Source organism: Rhinichthys klamathensis, unplaced genomic scaffold (genome assembly GCF_029890125.1).
Source record: "Rhinichthys klamathensis goyatoka isolate OS25496 unplaced genomic scaffold, OSU_Roscu_1.1 h1tg000005l_1, whole genome shotgun sequence".
NCBI lineage: Eukaryota > Metazoa > Chordata > Actinopteri > Cypriniformes > Leuciscidae > Rhinichthys > Rhinichthys klamathensis.
Window position 1 is genome coordinate 1,621,292 of NW_026606558.1, and position 21,324 is coordinate 1,642,615.

Consider the following 21,324-nt stretch of genomic DNA (forward strand, 5'->3'; position numbering starts at 1 on the left):
CCAAAGCTCTACCTATAACATTAACTAATCTACTTCATCTAGGAATTTCTTAGTAAGGAAGAATACAAGTTAATGGAGTACGATCTCAGCATCACAGAGCTGGAACTGAAAGATGTGACTGCTTCTTGGGATGAGGTACAGTTATGCATTCACATTCTTTTGGATTAAGCACACCTCTACTTCTAAAATCTCAATTTTGTACAATCAGACCTTTCCTTTGAATTGGATTGAGACTGAAAACAAATCCTTTTCACTTTTGAGAAGCAGGTTTAGCGATCGAATTGCCCTTTGTTGATTGATTTTTGTGTATATGATCAGAATTGTATGTTCTGTTTAGTAACTACAAGGCTAGTAACCCATAAAGCCTAACAGAGGTCACAGATTAACTTTGAATAACTCGAACCACATTAGGTGATGTTCTAAATGAATACAAATCACTTTGCTGTTCCTTTTCAACACTCAGAGAGAATAGAACAAGAGGAAGAATCAATCAGTCAATGTGTATGTGTTAGTGCAGTGTAAATACCCTCTATCTGTGTTTCTTCAGGGTCCTGGTGAACTTCTAGAAAGGATAAAACAGGAGAACAAAGCTAATGGCCATCACAATGGAGATGCAGGCCTCTTCTTCACCAACCTATATGTGACTCCTGTACTGAAGGACATCAGCTTGAACCTGAAGAAAGGAGAGATGTTGGCTGTTACCGGTTCTATGGGATCTGGGAAGGTAGGTGTGGTGCCATTTTTATTCAGTTGTAATCTGCCATAAATTCATAATAACCCTAAAACACAACACAACGCAATGCAATATATATATATGTAACGGAGCCTCCTTGTTAGAGCGCCTGACTCTCATGCCGGAGACCCGGGTTCGAGGTCCGCTCGGAGCGGGTCGAGTGGGACCCGGGTGGAGGGGTTACATTGGTGCCGTGACCCGGATGGGAGTGAGGTTTAGGGGGGTGAGTGTAACGGAGGCCAGCTAGTAGTTGCTGTGTGAGTAAACCTCACTCCTCTGATCTCAAAACGCTCTCTAGCGACAGATGCTAGGGGCTGCAGACTTTAGCCTCCTTGTTAGAGCGCCTGACTCTCATGCCGGAGACCCGGGTTCAAGGCCCGCTCGGAGCGGGTCGAGTGGGACCCGGGTGGAGGGGTTACATATATAGGACAAGAGACTAAGCAATTCTAACAAATAATTCACAATTATAGTGAATAAATGAAAGGCCACTACAGTGTGTGAAATTTTTAATAAGCTTAAATATAAGCTAAAATGTAAAAGGATGAGTAAAGCTAGCTGTTTAAGAGAAAACAAACATTTGCTTAAAGGAAACCGTAAGGTTGTCAATTGTTCAGACATACTGTCTATATTTATAGAGCTCATTGTTGATGACCATCCTCGGGGAGCTGGTTCCCTCCTCTGGGAAGATCCGACACAGCGGCCGAATCTCCTACTCCTCCCAAACAGCCTGGATCAAGCCTGGAACCATCCGAGACAACATCCTTTTTGGCCTGACCTATGATGAGTATCGTTACAAGAGTGTGGTCAAAGCATGCCAGCTCGAGGAGGTACTGACACATTGATGCTCTTCAGTCCACTCTTTGTGTCTGTCATTTCCTTAGTCTTACTCCATCTCCAATTCCTGTCCCTCTCTCTCATTTATATTTCAATCCCTCTTTCTACAGTATATTGCCTGACGTCACTCATCTCTTTGCTCAACCTAACAAGTCATCCTTTTTGTCCTGTCTCAAGTTCCTGCTTTGCTTCTGTTTCTGTCTTTCCCCTCTCTCTCTCTCTCTCTCTCTCTCTCTCTCTCTCTCTCTCTCTCTCTCTCTCTCTCTCTCTCTCTCTCTCTCTCTCTCTCTCTCTCTCTCTACATGGAATGCTCACCTGGCAATGGAACTGAGAACCTTTGTTAGATGTAGAAATTTGTCATATTATCCCACTCATGGTTTTCTCCCTTCACTCTCAACCTCTTGATACCAAAGAAGCCAATCGTGTGCAACTATCAGTAGCCAAAGTGTTGAGTGACAGGGCCCTTGTTTAACTGAGTCTTACATGAAAGAACGGTCAGAAGGGAGATCTGATGAGAATACATTCATGTCCAAGCATTAGGCCGCAGTGTGAGTTTTATTCGTGCTAGTGGATGATATATTATAGATATAATAATACATATATATTAGTGATAATCGTATTGCAAGGCTTTTTCTTACACTGCAAAAAATAAATAAAACTTTTAAAACAAACAAAGAGAAATTTGCCTCACAAGATATTTATAATTGTTTTTAGAGAATATATTGAATAATTTTTCACCAAATTGCTAAAAACAAAAAGCATAAGGCTTGCAAAACTGAGTGAGGTTTAAACGGAAAACAAGAAAAAAATACTGTACTTGTACAAAGCAATTTGGACAAAGAAAAATAAAACTTATTCAAAGTAATAAAACTTATTCAGAGTAATATATATATATATATATATATATATATATATATGTATGTATTCTTGAATGGTCTACGGATGTTCAATCACGGTTAAATGGCGTAGTGTTTTTGAATGGTGAACCTGGGATGTTTATAGTCTGTCAGTGCCCATGTTTCCCATAGGGAGAAAAATTAAATTGTTTCCTCACAAACAAAGCATGTTTCACAGTAAATGGTGATTAAACACAATTTATGACTGTTTGTTGCGAAACATCCAGACTCTAACAACAGGAGATCTTAAAGAGCAGTGTGAGGTGGCTATTGTCATCACAATGGTTGGTAAGGCCATAACAACAGAGTGTGAGAAGTTAGCCGCTTGTGTGCTAACTAGCAAGAAGCTGCAAAGTATTGTTATTTTTTATAGTACATAATGAGTCTTTATTCAGTGTATGCTGACAAAATCAAGATGCAGACACTTTCGCTTTCCTAACATAGCCTACTTAATCTTCTGAGTCACGCACTACAAACAAGCTCTCAATGCAAATGGCAAGACTAGCAGGATCTAATAAATGGATTTGTGGAGTCTTTAAAATGTAAAGTGGAAACACGCCCAAGTTTAGTGGGCTTGTGTTATTCACGCATTTTCTTTGTAGCACCGATTCACTTGCTTTTCAGTCCTCATTCATGTTGTGTCTGAGCAGTAAACCCCAGCATTTCCATCTTTAAGACATCCCCACTCCCAGTGCTCCCCACTGATTTGTTTGTGTGTTTTAGAGTCTTTCTCACTGCATCACGTAATTTAATTATTATTTTTAATGCTCCTAAAATGGACAGAGTTGATGACAAGGTAAGAACCTCCTACATGAGAATCATTCATCTCAAGTTGCATGTGGTCTCTTAAAAAAATCTTAATCCAGTTTAACATTGTCAGGCTGGTCTGCTGGTATTAGAAAGGGTTTTGGGAACCAGACTGGCCAACTGACAAAACTAGCTGAAGAATACCTGAAACCGTCTGAGGCTGGTTTAATTTTTTTTTAGCATGACTCAGTGTTCCCATTCAATATGTCACGAATGTTTTAAAGCACCAAACATCAAACATGCACAGTTTACTAACTATTCCTGCTGTGAGTGTTTGTTGTGTGTGTGTCTGTACTTCAGAGTCAAATAAAATAGCATGTGGTTTTCTATAAATTTCTCACAATGTCTTACTTTCTCTTGCTCTGTGTGACGACGTTGTCTGTTTTATTGTCAGGATCTGGCTGCTCTTCCTGAGAAGGATAAGACACCTATGGCTGAGGGGGGTTTAAACTTGAGTGGGGGTCAGAAGGCACGTGTAGCTCTGGCCAGGTATGTCACACATTTCCTCACCTACACTTGAACATCTCTCAACTCCTCAGATGTACACCAGCACCTGTAGTTAACTCCACAATAGAGTCCTCACTTGCCCTATGGCTGCTCTTTCCCACAGAAGTTTAGGGAAGAATTTAAATCATATGCGTATGGCATTTTAATAACTGCCACAACATCTCTCTTAGATTTACATGGCAATAAACTTAATATTAAATCTTACAATTGAATACAATCTTACAGCCATAAAATGAGAGTTTGGCAACCTTTTATTGTTTGTTTGTATGGAAGCGTCACTGTGTCCCTGGGCTTGTGTAACTTTTTTTTCTTTTGCAAAGTACGTTTTATTAGCAAGTCTTATAATAGGGTGAGTTTACTGTATTAAAATATTCCTTAAAATAAACTTTATTTAATCAACTTTATTAGTATTTTAAATGATGAAATTCTTACTAGTTAAAAATATGTACTTTAAAATGTTAAAGTATCATTTTTACCTGCACAGGGCTGTTTACAGGGATGCTGATGTTTACCTGCTTGACGCACCATTTACTCACCTGGATATTGCAACAGAAAAAGAAATATTTGACAAGTATGTATATTACATATTGGCATGGTAGGGATTATGCTCTTCAGGATTCTGCTTTTATTCATTTCTTGAATAAAATAATTACATCATGTAGCATTTTGACTTTAATTAAAGCTGCAGTCCGTAACTTTTGACGCTTGTGCCGAAGAACATTGTACTTCTCTCTGTTTACGACTGTGACGAGTCACAGAGGTACTCCACAGTGGTACGACCCGAACTAGTCTAAAATAGCCTGAATATAAACACTTATTATAGTGTACCATAGTGACTCAGGATAAGACAAAAGCACAGTTTAGAAAATGGATTCATGATGTAGTCGCTTATTATATACATTTTGTAAATTTTGAACACATAAGTTACGGACTGCAGCTTTAATTCGAAGATAGCTTTTTGCCTGTTTTCTGACGTGGCAGACTTGGGATCAAGTAAAATGCCATTCATTTTCTCCATATGGAATCCATTTTAATTTGATAAATTACTATTAACCGTTAAAAGACAGATCTACTGTGAATCTCCACCAATCAAAGAACTGAAACAAGCGCTGCAAATGACATAATAGAGTATATATAGATCTTTATATTTATCCGTCATATGCCTATGCCATTTGCAATTCTTGGGATTGCTGTTCTTTCCCTCATTAAAGTCAATAAGTACACAGTCTTGTACCTTTGCTTTTTGTCTGATTTTCAAATACTTTTTTGGTTCAAATCAAAGGTTGTAATGTTGTGATTCATCACATAGCTGGTTGGTTTGTTTCATGGCTTATAACTCTTTCATGAAAACTTTTTAAAAATCCCTATGGAAAAGTGAATAGTACCTCTGGAACCAAGGCCGTGGAAAAAGTGAGCACTGTTGCTGTCTTTACACAAAAAGTAAATGAATTGTGACCTCTTACCAATAGAAGGGACAAAATCAAAAAGAGATGACAACATATACTCTACTGGAGTTAATTTGAGCATAATTGTGAGTAATATTGATAATCTCATTTTTATGTCTTTTCCCAGATGTCTTTGTAAGCTGATGGCCTCCAAGACACGCATCTTGGTAACAAATAAGATTGAGCATTTTAAGCGGGCCGATAAGGTCCTACTGCTCCACAACGGTGAAAGTTTTTTCTACGGCACCTTCAATCACCTTCAATCGGAGCGTCCTGATTTTAGCTCTTTGCTTCTGGGTTTGGAGGCCTATGACAATATCAGCGCCGAGCGCCGCTGCTCTATCCTCACAGAGACTCTCCACCGCGTCTCGGTGGATGAGAGCGCAGGCATGCGACCTGAACGCCCCTCTTATCGCCAGGTGGCCCCCTCCATGCCCAAGTACATCGATGAGAGAAAAGCTTCAGTGATCGTCAACCCTCTTGGAGCAGCTCGTAAGGCATCTTTCATTCAGGGACCAGAGGAAGAGGTCCGGAGGACATTACCTGACCGGAAGTTCTCCCTGGTGCCCGAGAATGAGCTAGTAGATGAATCCTTCATGGGAAGCGACGTGTATCATAACCACGGTGTGCATATGGCTGGTCAGAGGAGGCAGTCGGTGTTAGCTTTCATGACCAATGCACAAGGCCAGGGCCGTCGTGAACACCTTCAGTCTTCTTTCCGCAGACGGCTGTCCGTCGTGCCTCAGAGCGAACTGGCTTCTGAGCTGGACATCTACACTCGCCGCCTGTCGGACAGCACGTATGACATTACCGGGGTCCTGGAAGAAGAGAATATTGAGGTGTGGAAAATTCTTGCACTTACTGCAAAATATTCATTTTCATACTAGACTTTAACATGGTCTGATTCGCTTCTCTTTGCAGGCATGTTTAGCTGATGAAATAGATGAAATAGAGGAGGAATTTGAAACGACAAAGTGGAACACGTATGTCAGATATGTGTCAAATAATAAAAGTCTTCTTTATGTTCTGATCTTCATCCTCATTGTTGCTACAGTTGAGGTAATTGAATATTTTCTGTGTTTATGTAAATGTATTGTCTACTGTGTGTACTGACGTGTTCAGCATTACAAATGAATATTGTTGACGTGTTTCCTAATCATATACATTACTGTTAAAATGTTAAAGGTCATTAAGGATTTTTTAAATAGATTAATACTTAATATTAATATTAAGATGCATTGAATTAATCAAAAGTGAAAGTATAGACTTTCAAACAATTGCTGTTCTTCTGAACTTTCTATTCATCTAAGTATCCTGTAAAAAAGTGGATCACGGTTTACACTAAAATATTAAGCAGCACAACCGTTTTTACCATTGATAATGATGAAAAATGTTTTTGAGCACCGAATCAGCATATTAGAATGATTTCTGAAAGGATCATGTGACTCTGAAGACTCGAGTAATGATGCTGAAAATTCAGCTTTGCATCACAGGAATACAGTAATTTATTAAAAAAATATATTAAAATAGAAAAGTAATTTTAAATTGTAATAATATTTTAAAATATTGCTGTTACTACTGTATGTTTGATTAAAAATGCAGCATTGGTGAGCATAAGAAATCTCTTTAAAAAAAAAAAAGAAATCTTACCCCAAACTTTTGAACAGACGTGTACATCTAGATTTGCTAATCTTAACGATTTCTTATGTGTTTTAGGTTGCAGGATCTGTAGCAGGGATTCTTCTGATAACTGAGTAAGTGTTTTTCCTTTCCTCAATCTAAGTTAACTTTTCTTCCAGGCAAAACTAATCTTTTTAGTTGTCAAGCATTCTTCACTGTTTAATTTGAATCAATCCACAAAATACTGCATTTGAACTATTTTGTTGCAGTGAACTTTGGATGGAACAGAATAAACGATTTGAGCCAAACATGACAAAGTACTCCAACATGTCTTCACCTGGAAAAAACTCTGCAGTCATCGTGACCCCCACAAGCAGCTATTACATTCTCTACATCTATGTGGCCACATCAGAGAGCCTCCTCGCAATGGGATTTTTCCGGGGTCTTCCATTTGTGCACACTATGATCACAATCTCCAAGAAACTGCACCAGAAGATGCTACGTGCTGTTCTCAGTGCACCCATGTCTGTGCTCAATACTATGAAGACAGGTCAGTGTTATGTAAGGCTGAAATAAGCCAAGTAAATCTTATTTCCATAGGCCCCGTTTAATACTTTACCTTTTGTATCCTAATATCATTTTTTTGCAGGCCGAATCATGAATAGGTTCACCAAGGACATGTCCACAATAGATGACATGCTTCCTCTCCTCATGTTTGACTTTGTCCAGGTTTGTGAATTCTTTTGTCAAAAGCATTTCATTGATGGTAGATAAGTTTCTGTTTAGTGTAGGGTTGCTCGGTCTTGCTTTTGGAGATCTACCATTCTGTAGCAGAGTTCAGTTTCAACCAGGGTTGCCAGGTCTGCAAATCAAAACCCACCCAATTGCTAATCATAACTAGCCCAATCGTGTTCCGGATGGGGTCCTCTGGGTATAATCGCATTCAGGGGGGTTGGTTTAGCTTCAACTACAAAAACGTCCATGGCAACAGTGTAAAAGTAGCTTAATTCTGCGGGAAAACCCTGGCCTTGGCAACACTGGTTTCGACTCTGACGAATTCACACACTCTATCAGTACTATATAGTATACTAGAACACTATGTCCCAAACCATAACATGCTCCAAAATAGTATGTCAAATGGACTAGAATGTTTTCCTACAGGCTTTTCAGTGATTTCTAACACACATTTATGCTTTTTGGGCCAATATTGCCAACACCACCAACACTGTCAACACTGAGGTTTGGAACTTCTGTATAGACAAATGTGTGAATTTTTTTTTCAAATATATAAATATTTCACCAAAACGTTCACCAAGATATATTTTACATGAGATATATATATATATATATATACATTTTGATATTTGATCAAAAATACAGTAAAAAGTACAGTGGTATTGTGGAATATTACTATTCCACAATAATATGCAATAATATGCTTTTTTTGCTTTTCTTCCAACAGTTGACTTTGGTGGTGGTTGGATGTATTCTTGTGGTGTCCATCGTGCGGCCGTACATATTCCTTGCGGCTACTCCCCTGGCCATTATTTTCATTGTGTTGAGGAAGTACTTTCTCCGTACGGGTCAGCAGCTTAAACAGCTGGAGACAGAAGGTAAGGCCAGATAGTGTGTGCATTCTTTGCATGCAGTTGTTAGATACGTCTTTGGAGTTGGCAAAGGGATTCCTGACGCACTCAGCATGCTGGCGTGTGGCTTGTTGCCAGGGACGAGAGGGCCAGTTTGACAGGGCCCTGATGGGAGGTCAGTGCTAGGTCCGAAAACAGGGGAGGAGCAGAGGATGGATGAGTGAACCAGAAAGGGAGAGGATATCTCAGAGGAAGTGACATGGGCGGGAGGTCAGAGCTTGGTCTCTCAACCAATCATCTATGGTCTATTGCCTATCTAAATAAGGCAAACCATTTTGGTTGGTCTCTCTGTAGCTCAATTGTCGCCACTCTTCCCACTGTCAGTCTGTCCAGGGCCTGAGAGAAAGCAACTAGGGCTTTCCGTACTTTGTAATACTGGGCTGGCAAAAACCCGACCAGGGATTTCCTCTGCTGCTATCCTGATATCATTCACTCATAGTCCACTCATAGTGATGAGCAACAAGCTTCATGGCGGGGATCCCAGAAAACTGCGCAACTCTATTGTTTTTCAGACAAGAGGACCTAAAGGCATTGTTTTGCCTATAGAAAGGGAAAGGAATGCTGCCAGGAAAGCCGACATGAATGAGAAATTTTGTATTATTTAGTAAAACCGTGGGTAGCTGAACTTGTGGATTAGTTCATTTTGTTCATGAGGTCACCTAGAGGCCAAAGGACAGAGGGCAAGACTTTTATTTCTTCCTTCCTCTTCCTGATGCCTTCTGCCATTGGAAAGGTGTGGCATACAGTAGATGATGTCGAAATACAATAAGCGCTTGAGATTGACAGTTAAAGGCTAAAATTCTGATCCGTTCTAAATCATTAAGTATTTAGAATTGAATTGAGAAAGCTTTTTAAATGAATTTGAATTGAGGTAGCAAACAGGATGCAGAATTAAAAAAAATATTTTTAAATGAAAGTAGCAATAAAATGAATTAAAATTCAGTAACCCATGTATTGTAATGGATTTAATTAGAAACATACTTGCATATCAGTAGTAACATATTATACTAACATTTTTAACTAGAAACAAAAAAAACGAGGTGGAACGGGGTGGAAAAACATAATTTTCATTTAATTCAATTACATACGGTTAAAAAATTTGGGACGGGTAAGATTTTTGCTATGTTTTTTAAAGAAGTCACTTATGTTCACCAAGGTTTCGTTTATTTAGATTAAAAAAAAAACACACAAAAAAACAGCGCATTGTGAAATAATATTACAATTTAAAACTTTTTTATTTTAAAACTTTTTAATATATTTTAAAATCAGAAATCATTGCTATCATTCTAAGACTCTTTTGTCAATCTCCAAAATTACAAAAAGTCATCTTAAAAATGGTCCATACACCAAAATTAGGTTTGATTTGAGCGTTACAGTGGAGGACAAGATTTGCATCATATTGCTTCAGAAGACATGGAATTAAATTAATATACATGGTTGACATGTTATATTCTTCTCTCATCACAGCTCGGAGCCCCATTTTCTCCCACCTCATCATCTCGCTGAAGGGTTTGTGGACAATCAGGGCCTTTGAGCGACAGGCTTACTTTGAGAACCTGTTCTACAAGACCCTCAACACCCACACAGCCACCTGGTTCCTCTACCTGTCGACCCTACGATGGTTTCTCTTCCGCGCCGACATCATCTTCGTGTTCTTTTTCACGTTGGTCGCCTGGATTGCGGTAGGAACCAACCGTAAGAGCGCTCCTCCGTCTGTGTGAGATTGAACCAAGCAAGCATTAGAGCATGTTGAGTGATGCGGATACCACTGTTTATTTGATGGTTCTCGGTGGGTCCAAAAAGCCAATGAACGCTTGATTTAGTGGGTTTTACAGACAATTGGTTGTATAAAGAGATAATTGTGAACAGTGCTTGGAAAATGCCTTTGAAGTGTGGAAGTGAGGTCATTGTGAGCACCCCTCTACTTGATGTTTATACTTGCTTGTTGGTGCATGTTAATGCATGTGCTTTACTCCACAGAGGATAAACCGGGTGAGATTGGTATCATCATATGCCTGGCAATGCTCATTCTAGGCACCTTCCAGTGGTGTGTCGCCACCAGCATTGCGGTAGATGGAATGGTACGTGCCTTTTTAGTTTTCCTCCCTGAAAACAGCATGTTTTTTCAGTTGTTCTACACTGCAGAAATTGTCCTGTTCTGTAATGCTGTTGAAAATAATGCCTGATTGAGTTTAAGCAACACTGACAGGCTTATCAAGGTGCAGGACATTTTGTTTTCCTTCACTATGGCCCTATCAGGAAAATACTGATACACATACACAGAAGTGGCTCTTTATTTTTGCCACATGGTGTAACTGTTTGCACACCCATACTGCCTTCCCAAGCACACGCAAACACAGAGGCTAAGCATCATTTAAAGGCTAAACAAACCACATGCAGCTTGGACCTCGGTGGACCTGATTACATCATAGCTCTTCTAATCCTTCTTCCTCCAGATGCGTTCTGTTGACCGGGTGTTTAAGTTCATCGACCTGCCATCCGAGACACCCAAACCAGACAAAAGCAAAGGCTCGGATCTGATTATCGAAAACGCCAATGCACAGGCTGACTCAAGCTGGCCTAACCGCGGTCAGATCGATGTGCGGAATTTAACAGTCAAATACACAGAAGCGGGTCACGCTGTCCTTAAGAACCTCTCCTTCACTGCGGAGGGTGGACAGAGGGTACGTACAAGCAATTCCCAGATTTAAACTCCTCTTTAAACGTTACAAAAATAAATGCTAACAAGCTAAGTTTCCTTCAAACGGGGCATTTCGGAACAGTGTTGTCTCACAGCAAGACATTACAATGGGATAAAGCTTGAATTTTGCAGTAGGGTCTAAAATCAAAGACTACTAGTGAAAATGCTTTTTTTTTGTGTGTTTAGTCTAATTTAATGGATTTTTTCATTACAAATTATATTCTCTGCATGACATCTGAGCTTTCGTATTAAGGAGAACAGAAATTCAGTGGCACAAATTTGCTTATATGATTAGTGCCCTATAAATAATCTAGAATTTTGAGCCATAAAATTGCTTAGTTTTATGTTTTTCAAAATCTATACTAAATCTATACTATAAAGATTTTCAATCTGTGGACTTTTGAATTGTACTGCCCTCAGTGCCATGCAAAGGCGAAATGTGGTAATAACACCAACGCTGGAGCTGAGAAAATGTCATTTGGTTTCGTGTATCCTTTTCTTCAAATCTGAGCACCGTTGAGCCAAGTCTCAGGATTTGATTTTGGTCATAATTCTGTATTGAAAAAGTTACTGCATTTTGCCTTTGTAGAGCAATGTCAGTGATGAGCAACATATAGGAGATTAGCTAAAGGCTAAAATTCACTTTTTGCATAAGAGTCTCATTTGTCTTCAGCCTTATATTTGTAAGATTCTTTTGTGCACCAATTTCTGTGAGTTTTGTGATGTATATTGTAAGAAATCCATGTGGGAAGGGTATTAGCACAAGCATCCATTATAATAGAATGTGTTACATGTATTTCTAAAGATGCACTTCTGTATTTCCATAGCATTGGACTATCGGGTAGACAAAAACTACCCGCAATAGTGTAAAAGTTGCCCAATTACGTGGGAAAACTGGTCAGATTGATCATGTGCTCTTTTTCAGGTGGGCATTTTGGGCCGAACAGGTTCTGGGAAGAGTTCTCTGTTCAATGCTCTTCTGAAGCTGGTTTACACAGATGGAGATATCTCCATTGACGGGGTCAACTGGAACAAAATTCCTCTTCAGAAGTGGAGGAAAGCCTTTGGCGTGGTGCCTCAGGTAACAGCGGTTCTGGGAACAGCTTTCATCCTCTCTCTTGATAACTTTTAAAGTTGTATTTTTGTAAATGTGTCCTCCTACACCACCACAGAAAGTCTTCATCTTCACGGGACCATTCCGCATGAACCTAGATCCTTATGGCTGCCATAGTGATGAGGAGCTGTGGCGGGTCACAGAGGAGGTGGGTGTCTTTGCCGCAGGGGTCCAGGGGAAATGATCAATGACTGTGAGGTCAAAGTGGTTTGATGACCCTTTTTTTCTAGAGTTATTCAAAGAAACTGGAAAAGCATTGTCTTTCATGTCTTTACTATGGCAACGCTTTATTTGCCATTGAGCATTTAACTCTTTCCCCGCCATTTACGGAATTTTCTGGCTTTCACTCTTATGCGGTAGAAATTAATCTATTTAATTTCGCTATTTGGCATCGAGTACCGAATCTTCTGATCACAACACATGCGAAGAAGATGCAATATCATATGCAATCATATGCATATGTAAAATAATGCGATCATCTACATTAAACAACAATAATCTGTTAACATTAGTTAAACAATGAACAATTGTATTTTTATTAACTAATATCAACAAAGATTAATAGATGCTGTAAACATATATTGTTCATAGTTAGTTCATGTTTATGAATGCATTAACTTATGTTAATAAATGAGACCTTATTGTAAAGTGTTACCCACAATAAAATAATATAATTAAACATAAAATAAAAACGATTACAATAAACCTTTCTTAACTAGCTATACACTTTCATTATCTAACAATTTTATTTTTATAAAATAATCACTATCAAGGTTTCCCAAGAAGTGATTAGAATTTTCTTTTTTTTGGTGTCTTTTACTAAAATAAATGCATTATATTTAGCCTAACATTTCAGTCAACTGATCTTCATCAGCCACAAAAAAACATTTCCTAATGCTTGACGAAGGTCTGCCTGAAACATTGCATTAAATATATTGCATGTTTTGCAAGCTGTGGTAGTGTGTGGGATTATTTTTCTTCTCTGATTAGTTGTTATCTTACGCACCTATCAATTTTTTGGGTGTTTGAGGTTTCCTATTTATTGTTTATAAAATAAGTGACCTTTTCAAAACCAAAGCATGAGGTCATTTGGTTTGTCCATCGAGAAAAAGCTCAGGACTTTTTTGTGAACCAGCGATTACATGCTTAACCTCCAAATGTTCTCATTTCGGGCCCAGAAATGACACACCTTTTTCTTTATTTAGTTTTAACATGGGTGGATTTTTTTAAATGACAACAATATTTTAATTCAATGTCATTTTTATTTTTAGTCATCAAAAATCAGTGTACTTTATTATAGACATTGGGTCTTTAATAAGGTGAATGCTAGTTGTAATATCTTAGTGAACATACAGTATGAGTATTATTTAAGATTAATGAACTGCAAGTATGTCCTTTTCCTTTCTTGTAAATGCAATTTGCTGGAAGGCTTCAGTGGGCAGTTATTTCTGTGTTTGTGTGCGAAGGTCGGTCTCAAGACACTGATTGAACAGTTTCCAGACAAACTGGACTTCCAGCTGGAATACGGAGGTTATGTACTGAGTAACGGCCACAAACAGCTCATATGCCTGGCTCGCTCCATCCTCAGCAGAGCCCGGATCCTCCTCCTGGATGAGCCTAGTGCCCATCTCGATCCAATGTGAGTCCCAACAACACCACACTACCTGTTCCACGGATAACACCACTGGCTTAATACAAAGTACAATGAATTCATGTCATGATGAATAATGGTAGCTGTGCTGTCTTTGGTTTCAGAACAGTAAAGGTGTTGAAGAAGACATTGCGACAGTCTTTTTCTACATGCACTATATTACTGTCTGAGCACAAAGTGGAACCACTGCTCGAGTGCCAGTCTTTCTTGGTAAAGATTTTGCACTACCTCATTCTATACCACCAAATTAAATGTCATATTTCCTTTTTTAACCATTGGTGACAAAAAGGTCAAACCTAAAGGTAGGGTGGGCAATTTCAGAGCGGCTAGCAATATCAAGCTAGCTTTGAAAGCATAAGATCCCACCCTCCCTTCTGAGCGCTCTCTAAAGCCATGCCTCCTTCAAAACACATCACGAACGCATACTAGATTCTGCAAGAGACGGCATTAAATCACCTCATGTCTGAAAGCACATAACATTACAATAATAATAAACTTAAACAACCTACAGAGCTCCAGTTGTACCACCTGACTGCTGCAGAAAACTTGATTTTTTAAAGTTTGTCCTCGATCTCTGTTGCAGATGATGGACAAGGGTCAGGTGAAGACCTACGATTCCATTCAAAAGCTGCTGAATGAGACCAGTCATCTAAAGCAGGCGATAAGTCCAGCCGAGCGCCTCAAAATCTTCCCTCGTCGGAATTCTAGCATGCGCACGCCTCAATCCAAACTAAGCTCTGTTACGCAGACACTACAGGAGGAGGCAGAGGACAATATCCAAGACACTCGCCTCTGAGCGTCTCAAACCGGACTTCATACGGACGCTTCCCCATCATGCTTTCTAAAGGTCTCCAAATGGTACATTATATTGGATGACCTACCTTCAGAACACATCTGACATTTGTTATGAAAAAGATATGTATTCTTCCTTAATGTCACAGGAGGTACTCAATATCCTCTCACAACGGGACATTGTGAGGCCAGGAATAATGGAACACTAAGAAATATAATGCAACTTGTGTGATTCATCTCTGTTCTTTCTTTGATCATATCAAACTTATTCTTTTCTTGTTTCTCCCTGAACGTTTAATTTATTAAATTATAGTGAGACCACATGTGCAGCAAAATGGGATCATAATATGAATCATGTAAATGGCAAAACAATTACTCTGTTTTCTCATTTCTTAGGCCTGTCATGGAACTAGGAAAGGCACAAGCAAAAACAGTGATTATTTTAACTTGTAAATATATATCTAGGACTTTTCTGTGAAACAAATATATTTTTCAAGACTACATTTCTCTTTTTTCTGTGTAACGCCAACTTGTGTTATAGTGGGAAGTTTCAGGGCAGAGGCTGAATGATTTGGTTTTAAACATGCACAATGTTAGCATTATCTGTGTGGAGAAAGAAAACCCAAGAGCCGATGTCTAGGATAGTGCATTTTTAATTGTTGTGCTTGGAGGAAACAGGACAATTTCTCTGAACCTCATCCGACAACTATAATACAGTTAAACATCAGAGGTCAACTATAATCTCTTCTGTACATATGAACAATACTGACTTTAAAAGAATACTTGTTTATCCTAAACGTTCAATACAGAAGACAAACGAAAGTTAATGCGCGCCGCTTCCAATTTCATAGTTTGGGGGAAGGGAGGGAGGGGGGAGGGGGGGGGGGGGTTCAAAGTTCAAGCCAGTCACTGAGCACGCATGAGAGTAATTGAAAATACTAATTATGGCTTAACGAACAAAAACTAAATATCCCGTGTTCGCAATGGCGGTACTTATTGCCACATTCAGTTTGTTTGGAAACGAGTGAAAAACTATGAACCAAAATTTAATATTACAAACAATATATACAGTTTTCATATTCCCTTCAAAAGTCCTCCAATGTACAAGCGTTCACACACACACACACGCACGCACACATACTAATCTATACAACATTTAAATTCCCAGTTATTATTTACACATATTTGGTAAAACCCTGATTTCGACAGTTTTAAAAACTCACCTTTCACTTATTTAATGATAAAACACGATTGATTGAAAATACTAAAGAGCAAAACGACTACCAGCTCTTACTTTGATCCAAAACATTTGACCTAAAAGGCAAATTGTAAAGTGTTCAAGCAGTCTTTCTCCTGTTAGTTTATCTTTCTTTTTTTCCTCAAAGTTCTTTACTTAAACAGTTGAATATATTAAAACTATGGTCCCAAGAGTACACAATGTTATATATTGTAACAAGTATGGACAACATGTACAAATACTTAAATGCTGCCAGTAACCTAACTTCACAAAATAGAGGGCAATAACAGACCGAGGGCAAAGGGAGGGCAGTGGGAGGTGTCTATCCATGGTTACTGTAGTTTTCATTACAGTTGGGGTCCAGGAACCAGATGTGGTCTTGTGAGAAGTTGTTTGTGTTGTTGTGGGGCAGAAGCTGCCTTGCTCTGCTGCTCGTGGAAGCTCTGCTAGGGTTGCTGCTGCTGCTGCTGCTGCTGCTGCTGGTGGTGGTGTTCACCTGCTGAGCTCCTCTGCTGCTGGGAACGGGCAGATGCGACCTGGGCCTCGTCACTCGCCGAGGAGAAGAGTGACCACCGTCAGTCTTTTCAGAGTCAAACAAATACACAAAAAACAACATATTTGAACAAAAATAAAAGAAAGAATGTACTTCGAATGTGCTTTGTTCCAAAAACTAGCAAGCGACCTACAGAGGCATTTTAAGGCAAATCCAAGATGGCAAATGAGGTGTTAACTGGTTAATTCTCGTGTTACGCAGCACATTTGAGCTTTCGCAAGAACCAATGAGGTTCATTTTCATGTTACGCAGCACATTTGAGCTTCTGCAAGAACCAATGAGGTTTGTTCTCGCGCATCAAGCAAGTGCGGTTGCGCTTCTGTTTGATCAATGTTTATATGTGAATAAAAGCCTAAATTCAATCTGTTCGTCATATAAAGCAATCAAATCTTTTCTGAAAATTTGTACTAAACCGCTCCATTCATAAGGATTCGTTTTACAATCTCTTTATAAACTTTTTTAAGCGTCAAAGTGGTAGTTGCGTAGCTGTCAATGGAGGGACAGAAACCGCTCTGATTAAAAATATTTTTACATTTTTTTTGACGAAGAACAAAAATGATTAAATAAAAACCCGTTTCACTGGTTTAGAACGACATGAGGGTGACAATTTGACAAATGATGACAATTTTCATTTTTGGGTGAACTACCCCTTTAAAGAGTTAGAAGCCATAAACCAAACCAACCTGCTATGAGGTGAATCACAATATTAAAAGTATTTGAAACTCGGACAAAAAGAAAAAGGGGAAAGACTGTACTTAACAGCTCAAATGAGGGGGGAAAAAACTACAATCCCATAAAGCCCTGCGAATAACTTAAAGGGATACTCCATCCAAAAATGAAAATTCTGTCATCATTTACTCACCCTCAAGTTGTTGCAAACCTGTATGAGTTTCTTTCTTCTGCTGAACACAAAGGAAGATATTTTGAAGAACGATTGGAACTTTGGCACCATTGACTTCCATAGTATATTTTTTTCTACTATGGAAGTCAATGGTGCCAAACAACTGTGTGGTTCCAATCGTTCTTCAAAATATCTTCCTTTGTGTTCAGCTGAAGAAAGATACTCATATAGGTTTGCAACAACTTGAGGGTGAGTAAATGATGACAGAAAGTTATTTTTGGGTGGAGTATCCCTTTAACCCAATTAAAAGCAACAGATAAATATAGAACACATGACAGTGTTCTAAAAACACGGTGCTCAAGTTAAAATAAGTACAACTTCTAAAAAACGTAAAACTTTCCTTTACCCGGAGTTAAAAGCGGGGTTTAGAATAAGCGCAGTGTGAAATGTCCTTATCTGTGCACTATGTAGAGTGTCCAAACTGGTTCCGTCACAGTTAGGACAATGGCCTTGGAAGAACGCTACCTGTAGGTGTCTCAGTAGGCTTTGGAACAGAGACATGGTGTTTTATCAAAGCCTTGCCTTCTGTGGTGGAGGATAGGTCATATCCACGGCACTCTCTGTTGTAACAGGGAGTGTTTGGGACTCCGTGACCTCACCATCACTCATCTGAGGAGTGGGCGGACTCGAGTCTGGAAGCATGATGAAGTCCTCTTTAAAGAGAGCAATCTGTACCAGGTAAAAGAGGAAATGAAAACAGCTCGTCAATTCCTAGAAACTGCAAGGCCATGTGCTTTACTGTGCCAGACTGTTTGTTTAGCTTGAACAGAAAGTCTCTGAGAGATACACAAGCAGAGTTTTTTGTAGTAGACAGACTAAAACTTAGACTAGAAGATTAAACCACTGCTTTGTAATGTGTATATAAAATAATAATACCAATAGTAACAAACTATATTTTTACATTTTCTGTAGGAATATGAGTGGAAACATGCAAAATTGACTTCCATAGTAGGAAAAAATACAATGGAAGTCAATGGGTGCCGTAAACTGTCTGGTTACCAACATTCTTCAAAATATCTTCTTTTGTGTTCAACAGAAGAAAGAAACTCATGCAGGTTTGGAACAACATAAAGGTGAGTAAATGTACATTTTCGTTTTTGGGTGAACGATCCCATTAATGCTAGTCAGTTGGATTTTTTCTCTCCCTACTTTATTCTCAAAACGTAAATGGATTATTTACATGTACTATTATTAATGCAAGTAAATTGAGTACTTTCTACTCATCAAAGAATCCTGAAAAAAGTCGATCAGTTTCCACAAAAATATTAAGCAGCACAACTGTTTTCAACAATGATAATAAGAAATGTTTCTTAAGCACCAAATCATCATATTAGAATGATTTCTGAAGGATCATGTGACACTGAAGACTGGAGTAATGATGCTGAAAATGTAACTTTCCCATCACAGGAATAATAAATTTACTTTTGATCAAATAAATTCTGCATCGGTGAACAAAAATAACATCTTTTTTTTTTTTTAAATGTTAAATAACTTACAGAACCCAAACTTTTGAACAGTGCATATTAATGTCTATTACCTTGCTTATGTCTGGCTCAGATTTGCTGGAGCACATGGTCTGGAGTTCTCTGATGAGATCCGTCTCATCATCAGAGTAGAGAGAAAGACCCACAGGAACTCCATCACTGAGTCTGCAGGAACATCCACACAGAATCATTGAGTAACACTGCCATCTCCTGGTAGCACGAACACATGCACACACATGGGAAACCAACCTTGCATGATTGACATTTGTCAGTGAGTGAGTGCTTGAATTGGACAGAGATCCTATATTACAAGAATAAAAGAATATGGATTATTTAGACAATTTTTTGGAAACAAAAAGTTAAAAGCAGTTTGCTTCTGTAGCTGAGGTGCATTTACTGCAAAATCAGAGCCATCAGTTACACCTCACCTTCTCTTAAGGAACAGCTAGAGTTCCTCCCAGAGGCGGGGCTTCCTTTCTTCCGCGGACTGGTATTGGCTCGTCTCCAAGCGCCATTCTCGCGTCCTTTTCGGCCCCCTTTCCTGTAGGCGGAGCCAATGGTGGAAAGAGGGAAACATCCTCCCTGGAACTCTGGTAAAAGCCTGTCAATCTCTAACCACACAAACAGAAAAAGAGTAAAATATGTTTTATGTGAGCGCCAATAACTACTGCACTGTAGAATTCAAAAACCCTTGTTATTAGCGACACCGGTGGCCATTAAGTGAATTGGAGGCAGCAACTTATTGCTCCCTCTTAACAGGCCCCCAATATACTCGTGGCGAAGTTCTTTTTTTATTCTTCACATATAAGTAAAAAGTAGTTGGAAATACAGAGATATACTGTTAACGAACATCCCGGAGTTGTCCACGCTGCTGAGAGCGACATTACATCCTTTTGATTTTCCCTGCAAAAATATCCTGAGTACTTTACATAAAAATCAGTCTGGCTTTCATAGACAACCTAGGAAGTCAGGAAGGTCTCGTTTCTTAAAGTTTCGTTACACACTGTTCAAATCGATTAATGCATGAACATTCTTACAAATTGCCCCTTTAATGGCTGAGAGTCAGTGTTAGTAAAGCTACTTTGAATGTAGTCTCGCATAGCCAGACCTTCAGACTGACGGCAGAAGGTCTGGACTCCATAGCAGCTACATGTACAGCAACCAATCACAGTTTGTTTTGTTCAGCTTCATGTTTGGGAGCATGAAAATGTAACGTCGATGATGTCCCTACGATAACAGAATGGCGTTCAAAACTCTTAGACGTATTTTAAAGAGTCTATGCTGTGAACTTCACAACTTCCAGTGTTTTAGTTGATCCTGATAAGAGCTCATTGTCACAGATATAAACACGACAGCTTTCTTGTTCCATGAGGGGGTTTCAAACCGCGACAGCTTTGTTTCCAGGCGGACCATAAGTGTTTCCAATTTTGTGTGCCATATGCATCAACCATTGGTCCATGGGCATGACATCTGAGGCTGAGACTACTTTGAATGTGGCTGGGGAAATTATCTCAGTATTAAAATGCAGCATTAAAGCTGCATTATTGTAAAATCAACTGAGCTACTGATAAAGTACTGATGTAGTTACATTTGTCGCATGTTTTAGTTGAGTCTGTTCCCCAACACTGGTGCTGTACCTGGTCTGGGCAGTGGGCAGCCTTGCAGCACAGCCTTATTCAGAAGGATATTGAGAGCTGCTTTGACAACCGCTCTCTGACCTGGGCTCAGACCTTTGCTGTTGGGAGACCGTCGTTGGGCGGGAGAGCGCTTGGCTGTTACTCTAGATATAACAGCGTCCTCGACCCGTGGAACAATCACTGCATTCCAAAGCCTCACTAACCACCTAAACACAGACACATGGACCAATTTTAACATGAAACACTCCCTGTCATAGGAAATACAATTTTTTTTTTGCATGAATAGTTGTTTAATTTCAAATGACAGCGTTGTGAATGATAAGAAAAAAAGCGATACACCTAGATTCTGAATATTTACAATTTAAATACAAATTTTCTGCAGTATCGATACATGGTGCCAGCTGTGCTTTATTTACTTGTTTTGAAATTTTTTTTTTTTTTTTTTTTACAGGACAGTTGTATTACAATTGTCTTAGAACTATTATTATTATATATATATTAATATTAATTCCAGTATTGTGACAACACTAGATTGACATACTTTGGAATGGCCTGGGTCTGTTCTGGATTCACAGGGCAAGAGAGGAAGATGTAGGGTCCCAACAAGGCCTCTGATGTCCCCAGACGCGACAGACAGGCGTTGAGCTGGTGCCACACTGAGCACACCCAAGAAAGAGCTTTGTGTACAGGATCATCAGATGTCCAGCACTGGCCCTGAGTCTGCAGAAACACAGAAAATCTAAGTGAAAGGGATGGCTCACTAAAA

The 21,324-nt window shown here is 39.1% G+C and overlaps 3 protein-coding genes across 4 annotated transcripts in view; 1 reads left to right on the top strand and 2 right to left on the bottom strand.

Annotated features, from left to right (window-relative positions):
- Nucleotides 1-612, bottom strand: part of asz1 (ankyrin repeat, SAM and basic leucine zipper domain containing 1) — a 26,033-nt gene extending 25,421 nt beyond the window's left edge. Inside the window, exon 1 of the mRNA XM_056254698.1 lies at nt 527-612. The gene's annotated coding sequence lies outside the window, so the exon portion shown is untranslated. The remainder of the gene's footprint in view (nt 1-526) is intronic.
- Nucleotides 1-15,247, top strand: part of cftr (CF transmembrane conductance regulator) — a 22,255-nt gene extending 7,008 nt beyond the window's left edge. Inside the window, exons 9-28 of one of the 2 annotated variants that reach the window (XM_056254676.1) lie at nt 43-135; nt 548-724; nt 1,369-1,560; nt 3,665-3,759; nt 4,262-4,348; nt 5,350-6,061; nt 6,144-6,281; nt 6,939-6,976; nt 7,112-7,392; nt 7,492-7,571; nt 8,305-8,455; nt 9,956-10,183; nt 10,469-10,569; nt 10,945-11,172; nt 12,115-12,270; nt 12,362-12,451; nt 13,770-13,942; nt 14,059-14,164; nt 14,538-14,778; nt 14,817-15,247. In XM_056254676.1, the coding sequence (XP_056110651.1) occupies nt 43-135; nt 548-724; nt 1,369-1,560; nt 3,665-3,759; nt 4,262-4,348; nt 5,350-6,061; nt 6,144-6,281; nt 6,939-6,976; nt 7,112-7,392; nt 7,492-7,571; nt 8,305-8,455; nt 9,956-10,183; nt 10,469-10,569; nt 10,945-11,172; nt 12,115-12,270; nt 12,362-12,451; nt 13,770-13,942; nt 14,059-14,164; nt 14,538-14,750 (3,339 nt within the window). In that variant the 3' untranslated portion in view covers nt 14,751-14,778; nt 14,817-15,247. Of the gene's footprint in view, nt 1-42; nt 136-547; nt 725-1,368; nt 1,561-3,664; nt 3,760-4,261; nt 4,349-5,349; nt 6,062-6,143; nt 6,282-6,938; nt 6,977-7,111; nt 7,393-7,491; nt 7,572-8,304; nt 8,456-9,955; nt 10,184-10,468; nt 10,570-10,944; nt 11,173-12,114; nt 12,271-12,361; nt 12,452-13,769; nt 13,943-14,058; nt 14,165-14,537 lie in introns of both variants that reach the window. The other variant, XM_056254669.1, reaches the window with a different exon arrangement.
- Nucleotides 15,248-15,633: 386 nt separating this feature from the next.
- The window catches only part of cttnbp2 (cortactin binding protein 2), a 47,268-nt gene continuing 41,577 nt past the window's right edge, over nt 15,634-21,324 (bottom strand). The window contains exons 17-23 of the mRNA XM_056254722.1: nt 21,100-21,278; nt 20,559-20,764; nt 19,350-19,532; nt 19,171-19,222; nt 18,975-19,086; nt 17,960-18,106; nt 15,634-16,563 (exon numbers count right to left, since the gene is read on the bottom strand). Coding sequence (XP_056110697.1) covers nt 16,306-16,563; nt 17,960-18,106; nt 18,975-19,086; nt 19,171-19,222; nt 19,350-19,532; nt 20,559-20,764; nt 21,100-21,278 — 1,137 coding nt within the window. The 3' untranslated portion in view covers nt 15,634-16,305. The remainder of the gene's footprint in view (nt 16,564-17,959; nt 18,107-18,974; nt 19,087-19,170; nt 19,223-19,349; nt 19,533-20,558; nt 20,765-21,099; nt 21,279-21,324) is intronic.